Consider the following 23,120-nt stretch of genomic DNA (forward strand, 5'->3'; position numbering starts at 1 on the left):
TGATAGGACCATACAGTGGGCAGACGCTGGTATTTTAAAGCGGGCTTTAAAACAATTTTCCCCGCTCCTCAACGCAATTCAAAATACGTCACTGCTTGCTAACCTGGTTGTCATAAGCACGGGGTGTAAGCAAAGACGCAGTTTCTTTCCGCATCTCAGGAACGCATAACAGCGACTGTTTTCATAAATTTCCAGCCGAACAACTCGTAGCGAAAGTTGCAGCAGGGAGCTAATCCCCTGATATAACTCTGTGTGTTTGATGTCTTGTCCCAACTACACGTCACATTGTTGTTATTATTACTGCTGTTATTTGTCTGCTTCAAGTTGATATAAAAATTTTGGTAGCTAATAATTCTGTTAATCACTGGTTACAAGGTAGAGGCAGCATTCGAGGCAGATGCTTTAGCCCACAAGCCATAGCACCAGTCTCATTAGATTTGAGCAGATATAAGCAATTTAGAGCTGAACTCTACAAAGCAATTAGCGATGATAAAACCCTACTTATAACGCTTGGGCAGAAATATGATGCTAATAATATTGACACAAAACCAATTTCTGTCTTACAACAAATTTTATTTCCACAAAACTCACTCTGGATATTTCAAATCACAAAAATCAGCATATCTAAAACATTGCAGCAAATTCACCATTTAACATAATGCAGTGAATATTTATTTGAATAAACATGTCTAACAATTAAAATTATGACATCACTATTAGTTTATGTACAAGTATAACTCAATTTTATCAATGAATTTGTAAATCTGTAGATGGCGCATCGGGTTGAGCGATCGCTCGATGTCGCAGGAGTCCGCGGTTCGAATCCCGGCCACGACGCAATTCCTTTTATAAAAGTGAATCGATGTGTGGAAGGAATTTTTATAAAAATTGAGTAAATAATGTATATCTGTTTAAAAATGAAACCTACTTACCATTATTACGTCAGGAGTGCTTGCGCGGAGTGAGTATGACGCCATTACCATCGTCATCCCGACCAACATAAACTTGCAACCGCTATAAATTAAAAATTTGGTTAAAAATTAAATTTCTGTGCAAAGTTCAAGTTGACACAAACATGACAAGATATAAAGAATACCGAGCCATGAAGCTGGTCAAGGGCGAGTTGAATTTTTTGTCTCTCGCTCGAATTTGCGTTTGCGAATGCGAATTTGCGAATTTGCGCGATTCTTCCATCTTCGAAGCAACCAGGCATCCACAGATCTTCTTCAATTTTAGCGAAAAATTCTGGTCCTGGAATGTCTTTGATTCTGTTGCCACCGATGATCAACTCTTTTACCTGCAGATGAAATGTTTGTAAACTACAACCTGGTGTATTGATGCAGCTAATATATAACTACATACAAGTTAATATTACCATTAATTGGTTAATAACTAACCAGCACCATGTGGTCAGATTTAGGCCTAGCCTACTGGTCCAACACAAATTCTTGGTTTTTGAATTAAATAGAAATAATTTTGAGCGGCCAATTAAAACCGGTATCGAGTATTAGTTGTAGAAACAAATTCTGATAATAAGTTTCCAAAAATATTTTCAGTTTTAAAAAAATTGAAACTTTTCAGTTGACCCAAAATTAACCTGTACATGCCAGGCTAAAACTGATCCAACAAAATTTTGCCATTTTTTTCATTAAAAAGAAGGAATTTTAAGCGACCAAGTTTATCGCAGATTCCACATTCCTTGTAGATTCAAGTAATCACTAAACCGTCGAAAAATTATTCTGCAATTTTATATAAATTAGCACAAAATATCCGACCTACACTGCCCAGTAATCTCAACTAACTGCCTTGAAAAATATCTTCGTACTAGCCATTATGACGTCATAAGGACAAATGTAAACAATTCATTATGACGTCATATGCTGTTCTAAGCAAACGATAAAAAGTTGAATAAATCGTCAAACCTTTCCAGGCATCTCAGAGATCGCCGAAATTAATCTTTCCACATCACCAGGGGAGAAGCAGTTCCTCAGATCAAGCGACTTTAACTCCTTTTGTTGTTTCCTTAAAACGTCACAAAAGATCGCGGCTTCCGATGATGACAATTTCAATAGATACAGACTCATATCTGTTGGAAAGTGCAGTGACGCCATATTGAACATTGCCATGTCGCTGGATTCGTTTAATTCGCATAAAAGCGAAATATATCTGCGTTTGTTGTCATCTAAACAAACGTAATAGTTAATTATTTACCGGTTGTAGTTCGCCGCGTTATAGAAATAAATTTAAGACGGAAATTTTTCTTGTTTAAGCTACAAAGTCAAGTTGAAAGCGAAAACTTAATTTACTTTAAATCTATCTGTTTGGAACGAATTAAAAAAAGAATCAGGCATTTTAAACTGAAGATAAACTTAATACAACAACCAGAATTGATCTAAATGACATGTGGCCTATTTAGCCGGCAAATATTTTCACCAGAATTACCGGCAGCCTACTAAGCTAGGCTCTGTACACTAGCACTGGCAATATGTTTGCAATAGACATGTAAATTACAAAACTTACTTTTAATTGGCCTAGTAGGCTGTTGTATTAATCTACTAGTGATTATGTGGAAATATTTCCCGGCTAAATAGGCTACATGTCATTTCAATCAATTTTCACAAAATATTATCACACAAATATTTTCACAGCATCACCAGTCTGCCAGCAGCCTTACTGTAGTAGGCTAAGTAATGGTAAGTTTTAAAATTCAACGTAAATGTGTGTTCTGCTGCACATAATGCATGTCTATGGCAAATAATACATAACATGCTTCTGCAGATTATTCAATTATTTGCAGATTTAGGACAAAGTCAGAAAATAAACTTACCTGACCAATCTCCATACTGCAGTTTCTCAAATCGTACCAGCTGTGACTTTAGTGCTTTTATCCAAATCCTCCTCTTCTCAGCAATATCTGGAAATAAATTATTATCAAGCTTAATACTGACAGGTGACAAATATAGTCTAGGCCTAGACGAAATAGCTTGCAATAAAATGTAGGCTAGAATGCAGTGAGTTGTACTAATTTTAAATATCGCACATTTTTTGCATATAGCCTACTTGCTGTATACATACTACCAAATTTTCATTTTTCTGACTGACTGGCTGCTCATAAAACAGACAACTATTTTATGTTTTTGATGCTGATTAGTGATTACTAAAGTTTGAAAACACTATTTTCATCAAATTTAATAAAGAGTAGTCTTCGAATTAGGCACAGTATATATATTGCTAAAAACAAAAAAATGGGTTGCAGTAATATTTTTAAACTGCATGTTAAGAGCAGTTGTTAGAGGATCTTTTATTTTATAACGGTTATATATAACAAATACAACACATTGTTCTAAATAACAAGCAAACTGTGCATGAAATTACATGGATCACGAACTGTCAGAGGTGGGCAGTCAGTACTTTGAAAGTACCGTCTGTAACGGTATCGGTACAGTACTTGGCAATAAAGGTTCCAACGGTTCCGGAATTGGTAATATTTCAAAATAGTAGTCAGGTACTTTGCCAGTACTCGGTACCGAACTACTTTTCGTACAGTGGATCATGTTACAAGTGCAACTTTTGCTGATATTATGGCCCCGCTAAAGGTCAAAAATATGTGAACTCACTCTATGCGACTTTATTAGACATTCGTAGATTAAAAAAGAGCAAAAAGCACTAAAATTGAAATCAAGTTTCACTCAAAATGAAATTTAAAAAAACAAACTTCTGAAAACCTTGAAGTAATCATTTTAGAAGTTTCAAGCACTGGGACCGACTTATATTTCTCGAAAAAAGTAATTCAGTACAAGGATTCGGCACTGTTCTCTAAAAGAACCGATGATATGGGTACTGAATAAATTACTGCGATACAATAATTTGGTACTATAGTACTGCTGTACGCTGTACTGCCCACCTTTGCAAACTGTACTAAGTCTTGCTCAATAACCGATGTTTGATTGGTGTGGAATCATCTCTGAGGCCGTGTAAAAACTATCTTCTAATACCATATTAGCAAAGAGAATTGAGCGAAATTATTACACTGCATGTTAATGCAGTAGACTTTGCTTATTATGACTCTCTTTGGACCAAACCATTTTGGTCACAACATCGGAATAGTCACAACAACCGAAGCTGCAAGCCTGATACAGCGCCATACATCAAGCAGTATCGACACAGTCAGAAACAAATTGACTAAACTTTCTAAAATTTCATACATTTCTTACATGATGCGAAAGAAAACTCACATGGCACAGTCATTCCTGTCTCATTGCATAATTGACAAAGAAACATTGGGGGAATAAAATTGAAAAAGCGGTCGTAATACTCAAACACAGGTCATAGTAAACAGAGACATTTGTATGGCAAAATTTGGGACTATATCAACATGGTCATATAAAGCGGGTGGTCATATTAAAGCTGACTTTATTGCATATAAATGTGTAGCACACCATATGGTGGCTATCATTTTTATACATGAGTTGGTAGGGGCGGCCAGTGTAAAATAACACAAGTGTTAGCCTAAACCATATTTCAGCTATATGAATTTCTGTTCGCCGAGACACTAAACAGAAACAGGTTTTGCTTGCTTTCGTAGTAGTACTGTAATTGCTTTTGTAATAATAAGGAGAGGAGTACTGAATCAGTTTATGAGTATCAAAACCAAATTTTTGAAAAAAACGATCGAAACACTGCGACCAAACCATGTATTATAGTATTATACAGATGACTGTAACAGTGCGTATACTCCAAATTAGTTTATTCTAATTTTCTGCTAGTATGTTTAAGTGTGATTTTCAGTGTCAAAATACTTGTATATAGCAAAATGGCAATATAAATGATTTCCTGCTGTGACACAAAAACTTGTAAATTAGTATTTAGTTTGCAATGCTTTTTCTCTATTTTAAATTTGATGAAATTTATATTCTTAGAATGACATCTCCTGTGCAAAACAGCTATTGAAGTATTCCTGAACTCAACCTCAGAGACATGCGCAACAAACACGATGTCTATAGTAAGGAGCAACCATACCACGAACATCACATGCATTTGTGTGACGTGAAGACCACCTTGTGCTGTTAGAAAATTGCTATCAAACTGCAACAGACCTGATTGAACTGTGTGTCAAACCAAAACTGATGAAAATCAATGAAAAGCCTTGTTTAAGTACCGGCTTATAACAGCAGTTACAATGCTGAAACTGATCAATAGTCAACCACTGACTCTTTCTCCAGTAACAACTACAGAGTGATCACATGATTTGGCAATGGACATTGTTTATATTACTGTAACAATGTTCATCATTACCCTTTAAAACAGAGTAAACATTGTATACTTGGCAGCATTTGCCACAATGAGACACTGACAAAAGAAACATTTCATACTACAAGTATATGTATATTTATTGTCAGTGCTGGTCTTAGGCCATTGCCAGTGATATAACCAACTTGGGCTCCATGCCCCTTAGTACCAAAACAAAAATAGCATTTCTTTGCGCAAATCACAGTGTTCTCAATTTGTTCTCAAAGTGTTATTATCAATGTTATTATTTAACTTTCTCGAAAGAGAATGTGAACTTGCTGAAAACGTATCACAAAGCAAAGCTTTGATGAGAGCTGATTTGCAAAGAGTTTATATTTGGTTAACGTTGTTATGAATATTATTCCATTAAGTTATTTAAAGTTAACTTATATTATTCCATTAAGTTATTGGCAAAAAATTCCCACCATCAGTTCTTGCATTGGGTTCGTGCTTAGTAAGGCCTTTACTGTATACTGCACAGCACAAAAATGACAATTTATGGACTGACTGTGTTGAATGACGTTGATATGACAATGCACAAATTACAGTTAATTCCACGGCACTTACAAACAATGCACGAAAATAAATGTACCCAATAGTGAGCTTTATACCACCCAAATAGATTTGTGTAATTCCATTGATTCAAGTAATGTACAAAATGTTGTATCAATGTTTGTGTAGCAATTGTAATAAAGTAAAAGCTCATTAACTTGATGAACTTGATTTCATTTGCATGAAAATTCAAACAATTTAAGGCAACTTAAATTAATAAAATGCATGTAAACTACTAACAGTAACTGAAGTGTACCTTTGTTTCCCAGAGCATAATTAGTACTAATTATCTCAACACCTGAGGTTGTCTAACTCAATGCCTTTTCAACTCAAGATATGATTTTAACTTTAGCGTATCACATTTAATAACTTCAGCTGAAGGTTATACTCAAAATATGCAACAACAAATGGAAACAAGTGTTATGTGAGCAATTTAAGAAACTAAACTAAGTGAGACAAAAGCAGTTCTAGAGCTCCACAAGGCTAGTGTACAAAGCCAAGCATATAAGACTTAAACAGATATAGCAGTAGCACAGCAACAAACATGGGTGCTACATCTAATAACATCATCGGGCTGTGTAATAGGCTACTTCTATCCATTCTTACTGTTATCTGATAAAACTTATCACATCTATAATTTACAAAAAAGAGTCTTTGTAAAAGATGATGAATGAATGCAACTATTATACCCCAGCCATGTGTTTATGGTTATTTGCAGCCAATTTTACCAGCCTATTATAACTGGAAGTAGGTTGATTGGTCCTTTTACTTTGTGCTAATAGGTTAACCACTTTTCGATGTTATTATTATGCAATTGTGTTTAAGTTCTTGGACCTAAGACAACAATGTCCATAAAAATCATCAAAGCTTTGGTAAAATATGAACAGAGCTTTCACATTGGAACATTTCTGAAAGCAGTAACCTAGGAAATTTAGCTTGAACGTCATAACATTTATTATATGCAAGTTTTGCAGTTTGTTAGCCAGTACAGTGTGCTAAAATATACAGTAGCTTAAAATGTGGGCAAAGACAAAGCAAAAATGATTAAAAAGGATTTTGATTGTAGCTCTGTAGTTGCAACTGATATGAAAGTATATTTACCGGTAGCCTTACATAGGCTAACTACACAAACTACTCAGAAAAATATTCATATTTCGTTTTACATCCTACCAGATTCTTCACTATGTTTTGATACACTGAAACATGCCCTAAACTTCGGCAACTTTTCTTGGAATATTACTAAGTTTTAGTCAGACATAAAACGTAAGTTTTTTACACATATGCTTATTAGTTATTACTGGTACTTTACCACAAGTTTCGGCTTTAGCATTACCCTTGTCCTGTGGTGATGATGGGATTATTCAGACGCCATGTAACCTCCATACATCATTAACAGTGATAGTGTCCATCTTAACTGCGCAACGTTTACTTTTAGAGTATAACTAAAATTTAAACAGCTGTGCAAGTAGCAGTTACAGTTAACTTCATCAATTGCAGGTCTGGATCAGTTTGATACAAAATGAAAACAATGAATCGATCACGTGACTTTGTTGTTATTTTGATTATTTTCATCGTAACCATTAGAGACGATGTTTCCACCAAACCTTTGCAAGTTTTAATAAATCCTTTGCTATGTGCTCTGTAATACTTTGGGATTGATTTGCAATGAAAATTAAATTATTAAAATGAGCCCTTATTTTGTATTTGGTACCAATTGAAATAAAAAAATTTTCTTTGCCATTATATTATTGTGATCTACGTTTTAGCCTTGGAGGCCACATTCGACTGTTTTATTTGTGGTAAATATCATCGTAATTGTTTATGTCTTTGCGACCACTTACCTGAGTAGAATTTTTGGTCACTTATATTTAAGGCATAAAATAAAATGAAAAAGATGTGATTAAATGGATACGTTATTGTAGTATTATTGTGGAATTAGAAGATACGGGGTTGTCAATAAAATGAACATGATATTGACAAAGCTTGTTAAGTTGGGGAAAGTGCAATAATATCATGACCCTTGCGACGGAATACTTCATCACCGATAGATACGAAACTCATCCAAATTTGTCAGAAAAACACAACCTATAGCTTTTTAACGATGAACATAAACGTAACTCAAAATAAATAAAACTTGCAATCGTACCTTACAAATTCTTCTGCAAAGTCCTATACAATTTGGTAATGCTCTAGATAACTTAGCAAGTTTCTGGTACCGTTGGGTGTTGGTACTTTTGAAAACTGTATCAAATTACTTTACAAAAGCATTTGCAAAATACTGTAACAAGAACAAAATGGTACAAACCGGATGATGAGGATGCCTTCATATATTCCTGCTGTTCTGTAGACCTATGTGAAAGTAAGGCTGATGACTGATGTTCTGGAGATGATATCTTCTCCTCTGCTGGCTTTTGTGTTAGTGAAATCTGCTCCTCTACCTGATCATCTTGTCTGAATAAGTCATAATTGCTTTTGTCTCTTTCATGTCTAATATGAGCTCATTTATGGAACAGCAAAAGCTTTTTAAACTTCACCTGTTTAAGCAGCAAAAACAACGAGATAACAAGAGTGAGCGTTCTCGCTGATCGTGCCCAGTTGCGGCAATATTGCTCATGCTGGAATCTGAAGAAAAGTTGATATTTTACAATTTTCATGTTTGAATAAGCTTAATAGTAAATCATAACTCAAAATGCACATTCTCACTATCCTGAAAATACCTTTCATCATATCTATGAGCAGACCGCAAACAAATCTCCTAATAACAGACCACTTCTCATCGGAAAATAGCTTGTTTGAAACAAGGTGTTTAAACGCATCCATGGGCAGTTCATTAACGATGAACTTTGCTGTGAAAAACTCCTGATACAGCTGGTGGGCGAAGTAATACTTCACGTGGCCATCAAACACGCGGCTGACTGCAGCAAAATGAGCGTAAATGCCGACGACGATATCTTGTATCTGGTCTGGTTCAAGACCAACTGCTCTGAGGTCGTCACGTGTGATGACAACTGAAGACCTCATGGTGGTTTTGTAAGCCACTTCACTGAGCTGCAACAACAAAACAAGTAATAATATGTTCCTGTACATTATCACTATTTTAGGTAAACAGAAACATGTTCAGTTCTCTCACCTGCTTTACTAGTGAAGTGATGTCTTTGTGGTTTGCATTGTCACTGCATCGGAGGTTCTCCAAAACTGTGGCAAATACCCGCGTTGTGGTGATGATTTTTCCAATTTTTGTTGTAGGAGCCAAACCTGCTGCTATAACTAACTGAAGCAACAACGGGTTAAAACAAAGTGCAAACACAATTTTAGCATTTCGGGAAAAATCATTCCAAAGCTTGTCGGCTGAAGCACCAGCGTAAAAATAAAACAGTTTATTCATAGAGTCAAGGGGCAGATCACCAAGTAAGATTGTTGAGTCAGGACGTAGTGGAGCAGGAAGCGTGATGACACTGTGAGGTCTGGAGGTAAAGATTAGCTTAATGTCTGGAAGGAAATGTTTATTGCATAAGTTGGCAATGAGGTCTGGTACACTTTGGGGAGTATCATAGTTCACTTTGGGTACTTTGTCTTTAAGTGACCACTCCGCCTGATCCAGACCATCAAAGAGCAGAAGACAACTTTTCTGATTTTCTTTGATCCACTCCCATGCATTCTCTCGAGTGGTTTCGTCTAAATCTGGATAAATGTTGTCCATAATTAGCTTCCGAAAACTGACCTTTTCGCCAACTGGCATCTCCATAAATTTATAATAAAGACATCTGTATTCTTCTGTTTTGGCTAATCTTTTGGACAAAGTCGTCTTTCCGGATCCGGGGAAACCTATGAAGGCGGTAAAGCGATTGTTGGACTTCAGCAATTCTTCAAATTCAATATTCTCATCCCGTTCAAATGTATCAGGTTCACCAGTTGACGGGGCATAAGTTTCATGTTTAGGAACTGCCCTTCCACGGAAATAAAACACTTTAGTGTACTTTGGATGGACAATTGGAATATCTGCTACTGAGACATCGATTCCAGCTTGGAGACGGATGTCATCTTCACGGCGTTTATTTTGCTCTTGCAAAACTTTTCCAATGGCTTCCTCTCGCTTTCCGAGTTTTCGGTGGTCTGGTAAGAATACAGACCTTTAAAGCATGAGTATTTAAAAAGGGAACTGCATAAGGTTATATATATATTTATAAAACGGAACAGTTGCAGAAATCACTTGTTGTTTTTCTCAGCAACTACGGCTTATAAAACAAACATTAATGGTTCATTGAATACATCATTGTATATACAGTACTAACCAGCTTTATTTGCCTCCAAAAATTTCGTAAATTGGTATTGTTTATTGGGATGATCTATGGAACAGGTAAAAAAGAATTATGTATCGTTGAAAGGAAAAATGTCCTTAGGTATCGTTTTGGTTTTGGTTCCAAAACCAAATAAATACAACACATAACAGTGCCAAAATGCAAAAGCCTTGACTAAAACTTTAAATCGATCCATTTTATCGGTGTCCTTTAGTCATCAGGTGAAGATAAAATTTAATTAGATTTTTTTAACGTAAACTAATGTTTTTTCTAGGATATTCTTAACTTTTTTTTTTAATTTTATTTAAAACAAATTTTCCTGTTTACAATATTTAAAAAAAGCTGATTCAAACAAAACTTTGGTAGAGTTTGACCTGAGTGATATTATTAAATCTACGTATAGGCTTAACTCGAGTAACATTTTTAAACCGATGTATAAATAAAACTTTAAAAAGATGCAATGTTGAACACTTCCAAAACATACCTGCAGATGAGGTCGTTGGTAGATTGGCGATTGAGGGACTGGTACTTGGTGCTGCCGTTTGTGAAGTTGATGTTGAAATTGGTTGTTTAGGTTGCCTAAAACCGGTTTGCTCTAAGAAATGGACACATTATATAAAGCATGAAGCTTTAGTTTCAAGCAACAAATAATAACTTGCAAATAAAAGTTCATATAATTTTAAACCGTTGATTTTAGCATCTTCAAGAAAATTTGCAAATATACCAGATGTTGAAAGGATGGACAATTACAAGTCAAAACAAACGCAGCACACAATAATGACTACTGTAACAATGGTTTAAGCGTCTCAGATCATTTAGCATTTAGATGCATTAGATGTAGGCAACAAATTATAGCTTGGAAATATATAATAATGATATTCAGAAGCTGCAATAAAATAAAGATTGAAGGTATCTAAATTCAAATTACTGAAACCAGTTTACAGAAAATAGAAATAAACACAATAAATGTTTGCAAAAGTAAAACAAATTCAAAAACATTAAAATTTATTTTAAAGATAATTTTTAATTGTACATTATTGCATTTTCTAAAAACATAAGTGATACATTTTAAATAAATTCAAACAGAAATTAAACGTATCGAATATACACCTTGTATTTCGGATTTTAATTAACTGTAGAATTTGTAACTTATTTAAACAAAACATGATTAACACAAACAGTATTCACTGCTTTTTTGTCTATAATCTAATCATTACTTGTAGAAGGTATCTCAGTGTTCAAAGCATTGGATTGATTGGTCACTTCTGAGATGTCTGTGTGGGGCTCAACATGTGGATTTGCTTCGATCGGTTGCTTTGGATGAGTCACATCATGTGGATCTAGAAATGAAAATATTAACAAATATTACTAACCGTAGAAATGAAATAACTAACGTATGAAATAGAAACACATATAATCTAAGCAAACAGTTCGCAGGTTGGCAGATAATACAAAAGCGGCATATTTGGGTAAGATTTTAAGCCAACGTTAAAGCATCGAATATGCACCTTGTGTTTGGGTGTTTGATTGGGGAGGATCAAAGGGATTATTTACCGGCTCCTGCTGCTCAGTGCTTGGTTCAAATCTTTTTGCAGAATCTTAGTAAAAATATGGTAAGCTCAATGAGAAAGAAAAACAATGTGATACCATAAAGAAAGACAATAAGAATTTTACAAGGAAAAATTGCACGGTATTATAATGTTTACCTAAAAGATTTGTTTGTTTAACTTTAACTCGTGTTGGTGTTATATTTTTAGAATCCCTGATGTCCATTTGACTATATTCTCTGTTGTCTTGGTATCGTCTTTCATCGCGGAGATTAAATTGAGGAGCATTGATGATCATAACTGATCCTGCGTATCGCAGTTAAAAGCAAAGACAAGCATTTGTAAAAAAAACAGTAAAATTATAAAAAAAAATCATATTAGAAAAAATATAAATAGTAAACACACTCTACCCTAAATGTTTAACGACAATTGCGTGCCTACTTATTCAGCAAATTAGTTTTAATAAAACTTACCCGCTCTGCTTTCAGCCATTTTGCTTGCAAGCTCAATCAATCCTGGATCGAATCTACCTAAAGCACTCTGAGAAGCTTCAGCATTTTCCATTGTTTGCAAGACTTGATTTCCTGCATCTGCAGCCCCTGGATTTAAAGCTAAGGAAAAATAAAACAAAATTATTTTTTCATCAAATTTAAAGGCAAACGTCAAAAGGTTCCTATTATTAATTACAGCAAAGTACAAAAACATAATCTTTTTAATCTCAGATTACTCACCATGAGGCATCCCCGCTTGCATTGCAACAACACGTGATGTTCCAGGTTGTTCATCACTTTCACCTGATGAGCTCTCTTCATTGTTATCAGGTTGTACAAGTTGGGGTTTATCTTCGGTCAATCTTTGCTCTTCTGGCTTTGACATACTTCAACGTTGCAGTAATTATCTTAGCTTATGTTTTATACCTGGTCAAAATTGTTGACGACGTAAAAGTTGTCCAAAAAATAAAAAAGACGTAAGCAGGATGTTTACGAAAAGAAATTAACTGGAAAGTGTAAAATGTTGTAGTAGAAGTCCAGATCACATTGTTTTACACATCCTGACTCAGGATGGCCTTCTACAGTATCTGCCAGAATTGAATTCCAGAACTGTTTTTTGTTCAAGCCGGAATTCCTGGAGCAGCCTGGTTGTCGTTGCCTGGCAGCCGTCAGAGTTCTTAAAGCAGTGTTGTTTCCAGCCGAAAATCTTGGAGCAACTTCATGCCCGCCTAAGTTGTGTTCCGGTGAAGCCTCGTTTCCACCAAAGCTCCAAACCATAAATCGGACCGAAACCGAAACAAAACCATTGCCAACGGAAATTCAAAGCCGCTTCTTCTCTGCCGGATTTCAAAAACTGCCTCATTGCTGCTGGAGTACAAGAGCTGTTTCATTGCCTTCGGAGTTTCAGTGCCGCCGCGTTGCTGCCGGTTTTCGAAAGCCGCCACCCTGCTGTCAGAGTTGCAGAGCAATCCTCTTGCCGCCGGAGACCTGGAGACGCCTCGTTTTCGCCGGATATCCAGAGCGATTTCCTTTCCGCCGTAGAATTCCAGCCGTTTCTTTGCCGCAGGAGTTCCAGAGCCGCCATTTTGTGCCTTGGAGTAGTTTCTTTAAAGCCACGTCATTGACGTTGAAACTTACTACGAAGCCATGACAGAACCACAGCTAGAATTAAGATTTTTCATTTGATCTGTGTAATTAGCTTGGCTGTGGAGTGTAAAACTATAACCGCGAGATGGCTCCCCTGCCTAACAATTTCACGTTTGTGGACAAACCACAGTTAAGGACTCAGTGAATGCTGCGCTGTAATCGTGACGTATGTTATTGTCGCGTCCTTCAATTTTGTTATTGCACTGACTTAGTTAAGTTGTATCACGGCTGCAAGTAGTCACGAATTAAACCGTTCCCTTTTGTCGCTGTATAATTTGGGATTGATCAATTTAATCATTTCCTGTTTCATAAAAACCAGTTTTATATTAACATCTCTATAAGTCGACAGAATGGGGAGGCTACGTACAGGGACCGGGCTATGAAGTACGCTTGATGAGCTAATATTCGTACACAAGGAGGAGAAAGTGCCAGCAGAATTGGGTTCAGGGGCAGTCTCGTTTCCGCCGAATATCCAAGCGCACCCCTGTTGACAACGGAAATAAGCTCCTTTCCGGCGGATTTCGGAGCGATTTCTTTGCCGCCAGATTCCTCCAGCCGACTCGTTGCTGCCGGGAGTCCAGATCCGAGAAACAAAGAAACAACTAAAACGGCATTTTTGCGCTAAAAAGGGGAAAGTGTCCTGGGTGAGAAAAGCCATGAGCGCCGAGCTTGTTTGCTTACGTTGATATATGGCGGGTTATCTCCTGGATACTTTATTGCGTCCTGGCACCTTATTACGCTGAGCAAACAACGCTTGAAGATATCTCGGCAATATAACTTACACTTTTCATTGCTTTCGTGCTCAGTAAAATATCGAATATAATTTTTATCTCTTCAGTTAGTACGACATCTTATTTTGCAATCAATGCATTTAAAATCTCATTTACTTTAAGTGAATCAAAATTCATCCTTGTATTTCGATCACCGCTAGATGGAGAGATGGAGCAATGACACAAAGTTTTGAATTTGTCAGCCAAGCCCGTCAAAGTAGCAACAAAGCCTGGTGTCCGTAGAAACCGTGAGTTTTGTGACTAATTTTTTATCTTGCGTTAGTTGCTGTTCCTGGATGCCATCGGTCATAATTTGAGATAAAATATCGAAGGCAAAGACAAGAGTATCAATGAACTTTGATTCAACATTCATCCTAGGCTACCAACAACGTTGAGCTTTCCCACGAGCTGCGATCAGATTAAGTCCAACCTGTTCAATTGCCCAATCAAAGTGCGCGGGATTTTGTTTAAATGCTAAAAGCGCTCGGCGATAGTTGTTATCTTAAGAAAATATAGGTTGAAAACAAGAAATGGCTGAATCATGTTGCTGGTGGTTGCGCAGACGTTTGACATCCACGATCAATCAATGATATGCATGTTAAAATGAATACTGGGTACTTTGCGACATCGTATGGTTTTGTACGCATGTGAGATAGTTTTCGAATCTTTCCAGGTTTTGTTTGATGTGTCATGTTCCCGAGCTTTGTACTGTGCACTGTATCCAAGAGTTCACCTTCACACGCCGCCGTGTATTTTACTTAGATCGCATAATTGCCACAAACAGGTCTCTCGTTACACTGATGATCCTGCCAACGATACAAGTAACATTGTCATCATGCCGAGCTTTTGCCAACCATGCAAGCTCTTATTTTCTACCCACAATGCAATACCACAGTCAAGCTGCTACACGACCAAGGACTGCATCAGACGGCATCTGAGTCGATTATTTTTAGTTCATAGATTTATGGCGATTGTGCTAACTCGAAAGGTTACTAGATCAATGGATCGATGCCGAAAGCATCTCGTCAGGAAACACAGGACAGAGACGGCAATAGTCCGGTCGGAGACACTGACACACGCGCAACTGCGCTCGCCGCTATGTCTCCCAGCTCATGACGGCGCTGAGTGCTTTGACAAGTTATTGCGTCTAATTACACAGAGCTTCAGGGAGCGCACAGACAACACAGACATGTTAACATCAGATTTATTGTTCGTTGACTTAAAACCTTCCCAGCTTATGCGATGATATTTGTGCGTCATTGGTGAGAAAACCTCACACCTACAGCTGAGGGAAAGGTTAAAGCTCAATTTATTGAAAAGTTGACGTCGCACTTTTCAACTCGTCCATTAGGAACCTTCGCGAACACGGTGGCAGGCCGATGTCATTTTAATTGGTTGATTGATTGGTCGATGACATTTTGGCGATCGTTTCAACATTTCACGAAGCGTATGCTCGAACATATCATATTGACAATGAACCACGCGCGACATCGCCAGCGCATTCAGAAGATAATTTCGTCACCAGCCACACTGATTTCACTGATTCTATATTCACAGTAATTCGTGTTATGGATACCACGCATCAAAGTGTCGTAATAGCTCAAACAATTACCAAGTTAAAGAAATAATTACAGAGGGCGAAGTAATCAAATTTAGTCGGAAAATGAATGACTCGCACAATCGAGGCCGAGGCCGAGGCCGAGGAAACTACAACTCGCAGCGGACATCAGTGTAACAGAAGACCGGGGAAGAGTAGCCGCAAAACCAGAGCATCAGGCGACGAGAATGAATTTTACTATCACGCCAGCTTCGGTGCAAACGCGCGCAAATGTGAGAGAACGTGCAAACACGGGTCCACTTTGTCAGAGCAGGGAAACTAACAGGGTTGTTATCGAAAGCATCACCTGACATCCACAAACCGACTCGTGATAACTCTCTGTTGACTTTTTACAATGCCACGTCATCATATTCGCCCTGTGATTGACAGCGGTGGTGCTGTTAGCATAGTTAAGGTAGACCATACAACGCCGAAGCGCAAACCGTCAGCTCTCAAGTTGCCGCAAATGAGACAGAAATTTCTACTTTTTCTTAAACAGTATTTAGATGTCCATCTTGGCTTCCCAATTTAATTCTGTTGCAGTGGATGGTCAGACGACGATTTTAGGCTTATGATGTCCTGACTTATTTTCAATTAGTCCTTTAACCAACACAGCGAAACCTGTGCTATTGGGTCCAACACACGGCAATTTACGCGAAGGGGACGCAAGTCCCAATTTCACACATTTCTTGGTTGGAACTGAACCGCCCGGATAAACATCAAAAGATGTTAACTAAGTTTCCGGCATTGACAACTTGTCTGCAGAAGATACCCGATGACGTAATACCCTGCACAGTGCATCGCATTATGTATTCAGGCGAACTGTTTACGTGTAACCTAAAGTCAGTATCAGCAGTAAAGCAAATATTAATCGACCAAGAAGTAAAAAGCTGCTTGACGATGACATCACTTGATATGATATCGTACGTGATATGATACGATATGACATATATGATATGATATGACATATATGGTACGATATGACATGTATGATACGATATGACATGTATGATACGATATGACATATATGATACGATATGACATGTATGATACGATATGACATGTATGATACGATATGACATATATGATACGATATGACATGTATGATACAATATGACATATATGATACGATATGACATACATGATACGATATGACATATATCGTGCGATATGACATCTATGATACGATATGACATATATGATGCGATATGACATCTATGATACGATATGATATCATTAAAGAAAGACAGAATTTATTGATTGAACAGTGATATTTGTTCTTTAAAGAAATATATTCTCACGCTTAATTCACAATTGCCAATTGTCTATTTATGCAAAAATAATTCGAATGGCAAGAAATTGTTTTCAACTCTTGATATAACAAGAGCTCATTACAATGTGATAGTATAGAACCTAGAGGCAGAATCAAAACCGCCTTTTCTAGGAACGGCAAATCATTTATACTTGTGCAAATATTTGCTTTGGCTCGGAAAATAATCCACGAACGTTTAATTTGCTGATGAGTAAATTGCTTGAACTATTCGAGTCATTTTGAACGTTTGAATGTGCTAAACGACAACGGTTTATCACTAAAATGAACGAATGCTGACAAATGTAAGCAAAGTCAAAATTAACCTTCCTTGGATATTTGAGAAATGGGGTCGGTGTCAAACCATCAGATCTATAACGTGGGTTTAAGACGTCACTTTGACGCTTTTACGTTTTTACGTTTTAGCGCAAACTCTGAATGGACAAGGCACGCGCTGAAGGCTTTTGAGGTCGGTATTTCACTCGATGTTTTAAATTTATCTTGTCACGTGACACAGGGACATTGCCAAACAGACGGTACTTTGTTCACTTTATGGTGAATTACAAATAATAATCACCGTCCAACAGTAAAGTTATTGGGTCTACAAAGCTTTTTATTAAATTTTAACGAAACATCTCTATACTGCCTATAGGAGCCCGATCTGTGGTATTCATGGTGTTCGGTACATTCATGGGCAACTTGACCTAGGCGCCCTACGTCATATCATGGAGACAACCTTCATTGCGATAATGGAGGCTCGTTTTTCCGATTTAATAATTGTGCTAATGTCGGACGCTTTTCTTGTAAACGTTCGACACCGGGCACCAACTTAACGGCGCGATATCGAGTTTCTAAACAGAAAAAAGCGACCAACTGCTACAACTCATCAGTGAACTAACGAACAGCATCGGTCGCCAGTTGACAAAATTATTCGGCGTTTTATTCCAACGGGAACTAAAAATCTCGCCCACGGTGGCACTGACAGCGTCACTCCGTAAACCCGCTTACGGTACGTGATTGAACGACGCTATTTTCCCCGCTGCGAGTGACGTAACATGCGCGATATTCCCTTCGATAGAATATAAAGTGATAATCAGTTCACGCTCGCTTGCAGTGTGTAACCCTTACAGCAGCAAAAACACAATTGAACAAACAAATTTTACTCTGGATAGATTTCACGATGAAATGGTAATATAATTTTGAACAGAATATACTGCACACCGAAAAATCTTGTTTTTTCGTGTAATTTAAAAGAGTTAAAAGTACCAGTTGGCGTGTTTTATTTATTATGCTGCAAACATGGTTCCCGAAAATTTTATTGATTTGATTTGATCGTGGTAAAAGGATGAACAAGCGACACTTCCTGATAAATCGACGCAGTAACAAAACACTACGGAAATATTTAGCATTTTATGATTGATTGAGATTTCTGACGTAATACAAACATCGAGCGCTTGCTGCGCTAGACCCTAGGCCTAAATCAACTTCTGTTACGCAAGCACTCACGTCATATTCCTCGTCCTTATCAGCATCCATTGTTTGAAATGGTAATTTTAATGAACAAAGTTTGTCTTTCCGCAAATAAGCGGATTCACTTTGGAAAGAAAGAGTTAAAACAAGTAACTGGAAGGTCGAATAAAGGACATCGCTTAGTCCAAACTTATTTGAAAGCGGAATAATAAAAACGTCATAAATGTTTGATTCAATATATCACTGAGTGTTATTATTATTGCGGCCTTCATTAGCCACAACCTCAGCAATCAGGTCTCGTTTCGACAATCTTTTGCAATTAAACAAGTAGCCTAACTGAAAACTCGAAACGTCACTTCGTCAAAAACGTCTTGAAAGCGAATTCCGAAAAGATTATCTACTTGATAACTCTGCATGTATTCTTTACTTGCCATTAACGCCATTTCTATAAAAGTGAACAGCAAATTACGGAGCAATTGCCCGCAAGTAGAATAGAAGTTTTCATGAGGCCGCTGTAACACACCGATGTTGCTCGTATTTTAAACTCAAGCCGAAGATTCAATGTCGTTCAAAGTTTTCTCAGCTTCTGACATGTTGTTCCACCACGACTGCTGTTGTCAAGCGCGGGCGAACAATTTATTTCATTTATGTTTCCATGAACGGAAAATCGCTAGCCGGGGGTACGGAGCAAATGCATATTCCTCAGTGGAGCATGCTGAGATAGCACATGCAGCTTGGTGCTGATTGTGGAAGCCATCAGTTGTTTAGCTTACGTTTAAATCTTTTGTATGTGCTGCATCGACCGAACGCGATTCAAGGAAAAAACTCGCGTATGCAATCAACTGATGCGGACTCACAGTGTTACGCACTCGTTTAAAAGCGAAACCGAAATGTTTGTTGAGGTTCACCAGGCAAAGGATTTAAATTTCTCCTGTAAATGTCAAATTCAACCAATAAATCATTCAACATTATTTCTTCGACAGTCAATTTCGAAAACGCCAATCATAGACATCAAAAATTAAAATTAAATTAGGACGTGGTGTGAAGTGAAATATTGTGTTTATTTTTGTTGCAGAACTTGGTAACCGTTGAAACAGAAACAAAATTCTTGACATCTTTTAGTTTTAATATTGAGTCTGGAGAATGTATGAATGGTTGGACAAGTCAGCAGACTCGCCCAGTGTTCAAACGACCTTTGATGTCCAACATGTGCTTTTGATATATCGCTTACTGGGCTACGTGACAAATTATAACTTTGTTTCAACATTTCATATTTAAACAAGATTTGTCATTTAATACAAACATCGAGTACTACCTGCGCTAGACCCTAAATAGATCAACTTCTGTTACGCAAACACTCACGAGATATCGCTCGTCCTTATCAGCAGCCATTGTTTCAAATGGAAATTTTAATGAGCAAAGTTCATTTTTCCGCAAATAAGCGGATAAGTTAAAGTGCACTAAGTTGAAGCTTGATCTCACAAACTTGTTTTGCAAAACAGGGAAAGTGGGACATCTAACGATCATCATTGTTAATTAGTCGAACACCAGATTCTTTGAACGTTTTTCAGGTTTCACCATTAATGCATTGTGACACAACAAAATTACTAATTCTGACTTTAACAATAACATTTGAGCGTTTAAAACAAATCACCAAGGAATTGAAAGCCATACCTCGATGCATGCAGATGAATTAATTTCAGCGCCGCAGTCTATTGGAACCTCCAAGTATTAAAAACACGTGATTCGACTTGAACTTGCACAAAAACTACAACTTGATATCAGCCACCAGCGATGAGAAGTCATCAGTCAACTATATTTTATATATATTTATATACGTTTAATTTATTTTATTACTGGTATAGGTTTGAAACTTAAGCTTTTTAATCGGTCTTGGTAGACTTGCTGGGATAATCTGCAATTTAAATGCGAAAAGAGGAAACATCTTTGGGTTTCAATTTTTTAACAACATTAACCTTAACCCACCGTGACCACAAATGATAAAGGCTTGACTCGTGTTTCTCTAAATTTATTAAGATTTTATGTAACAAAGGAATTGCTTTGAAAACAAAACAGCTGGTACTAAACTGTTTGTATTAGCTATGAACACTATTGTTGGTTGTTGATGGGATATTGTTGCTATGTTGGTTCTTTAGTGGTGATCGGTTGTAGGCAAAGGCAAATATTATAACTATAGACTTTGCTAAAATGGTGCCTTCAAGTTACGATTTGTCAACTGAAGCCGATTGTTTGTTATATTTTATCTAACAAAAAACATGGACGTTATAATTTGCAAGAGGAGATGTGCGCACCACGTCCATATGAATGATGCACACTCACCATAGCTCTCCTGCATTATGTGAGGGATAATTTATATCGATAGGCAATATGGTTGCACTTGTGAATAGCTTGTGAGACGCACCATATGGTCATGACGCGTAGGTTAAGTAGGTTAACGTTAACGTAGGTTAACCCGCAAAGTAATCTATGTTTAATTTGTTTTATTACTGGTATTGTTTCGAAAGTTAAGGTTTTATATCGGTTTTGGAAGACTTGCTGGGATAATCTGCAACGTAATTATGTCAAGAAACACATCTATGACGCTTTGAGCCATGGGTTCCAATTTTTTAACAGCCAAAACTCACCGTGACAACAAATGATAAAGGATTAAAATTAAAAGATTAGCATGACCTCACAACAACTCATCTTGATTTTTATTCGAAACGAGCCACGAATGTCAAAGCAAATTTACTCGCGTTAATTCGTCGCAAAAATTTCCCGGAAACTGCGCCGCGGTTTCTTGGTTAAACAAAAACGTTGCACAGACAAAGCTTTCTGCTAACTCGACAAAGAATATAATCAATGATTAACTAAGCAGAGACAAGTCGTTCAGTTATTCAGTCATTTTAGTTATTCATTAAGAAGTTGGTCGACCTTTGTAATGGGCGCTACCATGTGCGTCATCACCAAGGCAGCCAGCAGGCTTGTGACATGCCGAAGCTTATAAAAACTTTTAATAATGAAACAAAATTTATTTACGAAAACCAGAAGGGAAACTTTTCTTTCATTATCTTAAATAGTACTAACCACTCGATGCACTCAAGTTCAAAAGCGCCATTGGCAAATTTTGCACTATCCAGCCCATACTTTGCAGGGAAATTAAAGCGGGTTGTTGAATATTTAATACTTTGAAATGTTTTTCGTTCTTGTGTGGTCTGGGCCATGCTTGATGCGATAATAGATGATTTAGTTTGATCTAAATCTCCTTGGTAGAGAGCATCTGTGTCGTAATAATGCAGCCTTTGATACTTTACTGATACTGTAACTGGATAATTTGAACGGTAAAAATCAAATAAAATATGTACGATGATCGGAACTTGCACAAAAGCCAACTCGTTGTAACCCGGGCTGGAACGATGAGAAATCATGTCATGGTCGAGTTTAAGTCGTGCAAAGACTTTCCTCAGTCCGAGGATAAAGATTGTGATGTCATACCAGTTAAAATTTCCGCTAACCCTTGTACAGGGAATTATGATATCGCTTGGAGTTTGCTGTTGTGCTACACAGAGACGATAGGAAAGTTAATCGCCGTAAGACTATTTGCATGTTGCAAGATTTGATGTGAGTCAAATCGTGAGACATCTTATATGAGGGGCGCCATGTGTCAGATAGGTCGCTACTTCTATAAACTTGCTTCACAACTACGAGTTCAAGTACACAGCGATGGCGAAACCTTGTCCAATGCGGCTGGACCAAGATTAGGTTTATTTGTAAAATTCGAGACTCGACTATAGCTTTAGGTCTGCCATAATTTTAACAGATTTGGTTTTTAAAAGTGAGGGAACCCGGTCCTTTAGTAAAAAAGTGGGGGCCTGGGCCACTACAGCCCTCTTGTCACAAAGGGCCCATCATCCACCATCTATGACTTTACTAAAACCATTTCATAAACATGACAGTTCTAACTAACATGACACAATGAAATTTAACCAATGTGATATAACTAAATATCTAAACCACTATGCATAATACAACTAAAAATCTAAGCAATTATTTAATGCTAACTAAGAAATTAATAAATTAAACAGACAGTCGTTGTAATAGTTTAAAGAGTTTCAGGATTTTACTGAAGGAAACGGATGACCTGTTATCGTGTACACATTACGTCATTTTTCTGACTAAAAATTTAGTTTACCGACCTTCATTGACAAGCTTAAGAATAACCCCATCTCAGCAACAGCACGCGCTTTGGTGAATCTTGAAGAATTTACTCAAAGTTACAATTACAATAGTTAATTACTGCACACACCTTGCCAGCTTCGACAGTTTTTGAATTTATGTTGAATGCAGATTTTTACATGAACGATTTTTACAGGCTTTTTATAACGGAAACCATGAATACATCATCAAATCATTACATCATTATTACATCAAACTGTTCCTTAACTGAAACACATTCATTGCCACTTAATTAGCTAATTACCGACTGACAGTTACCAGAAGCCAACTAAATTAACCCCACACCTCATGCAGTCTAGCTTATATAGAGGAACAGACTTCTTCTTTTCGCTGGAAATCGTTATTTTTGACTCATTGCTGCCACCAACTGATCTCAGGTTATGTTGAAACATGTGGTTTAGTAATTTGACATCTA

At 37.1% G+C, this 23,120-nt stretch overlaps 2 protein-coding genes and 2 long non-coding RNA genes across 4 annotated transcripts; all 4 read right to left on the bottom strand.

Annotated features, from left to right (window-relative positions):
- Positions 1–581: 581 nt before the first annotated feature.
- LOC143452355 (uncharacterized) lies at positions 582–1,731 on the bottom strand. Its single transcript, XR_013115012.1, has 4 exons — positions 1,398–1,731; positions 1,097–1,297; positions 933–1,014; positions 582–843 (listed from the first exon to the last, which is right to left on the bottom strand). It is a non-coding gene; the product is annotated as an uncharacterized LOC143452355 (long non-coding RNA).
- A 185-nt stretch (positions 1,732–1,916) lies between these two features.
- On the bottom strand, positions 1,917–10,115 carry LOC143451756 (uncharacterized). The gene is made up of 7 exons (XM_076952482.1): positions 10,111–10,115; positions 8,972–9,971; positions 8,559–8,889; positions 8,376–8,463; positions 8,147–8,292; positions 2,828–2,914; positions 1,917–2,182 (listed from the first exon to the last, which is right to left on the bottom strand). The coding sequence occupies exons 1-7, from the start codon at positions 10,113–10,115 to the stop codon at positions 1,917–1,919; spliced, it is 1,923 nt and encodes a 640-aa protein (XP_076808597.1).
- Positions 10,116–10,134: 19 nt separating this feature from the next.
- Positions 10,135–11,474, bottom strand: LOC143452367 (uncharacterized). The gene is made up of 3 exons (XR_013115020.1): positions 11,357–11,474; positions 10,624–10,734; positions 10,135–10,187 (listed from the first exon to the last, which is right to left on the bottom strand). It is a non-coding gene; the product is annotated as an uncharacterized LOC143452367 (long non-coding RNA).
- A 153-nt stretch (positions 11,475–11,627) lies between these two features.
- Positions 11,628–12,562, bottom strand: LOC143451759 (uncharacterized). Its single transcript, XM_076952484.1, has 4 exons — positions 12,418–12,562; positions 12,160–12,297; positions 11,846–11,992; positions 11,628–11,737 (listed from the first exon to the last, which is right to left on the bottom strand). Exons 1-4 carry the CDS (start codon positions 12,560–12,562, stop codon positions 11,628–11,630), a joined length of 540 nt encoding a protein of 179 aa, XP_076808599.1.
- Positions 12,563–23,120: the final 10,558 nt, after the last annotated feature.

Source organism: Clavelina lepadiformis, chromosome 4, assembly GCF_947623445.1.
Source record: "Clavelina lepadiformis chromosome 4, kaClaLepa1.1, whole genome shotgun sequence".
Lineage (NCBI taxonomy): Eukaryota > Metazoa > Chordata > Ascidiacea > Aplousobranchia > Clavelinidae > Clavelina > Clavelina lepadiformis.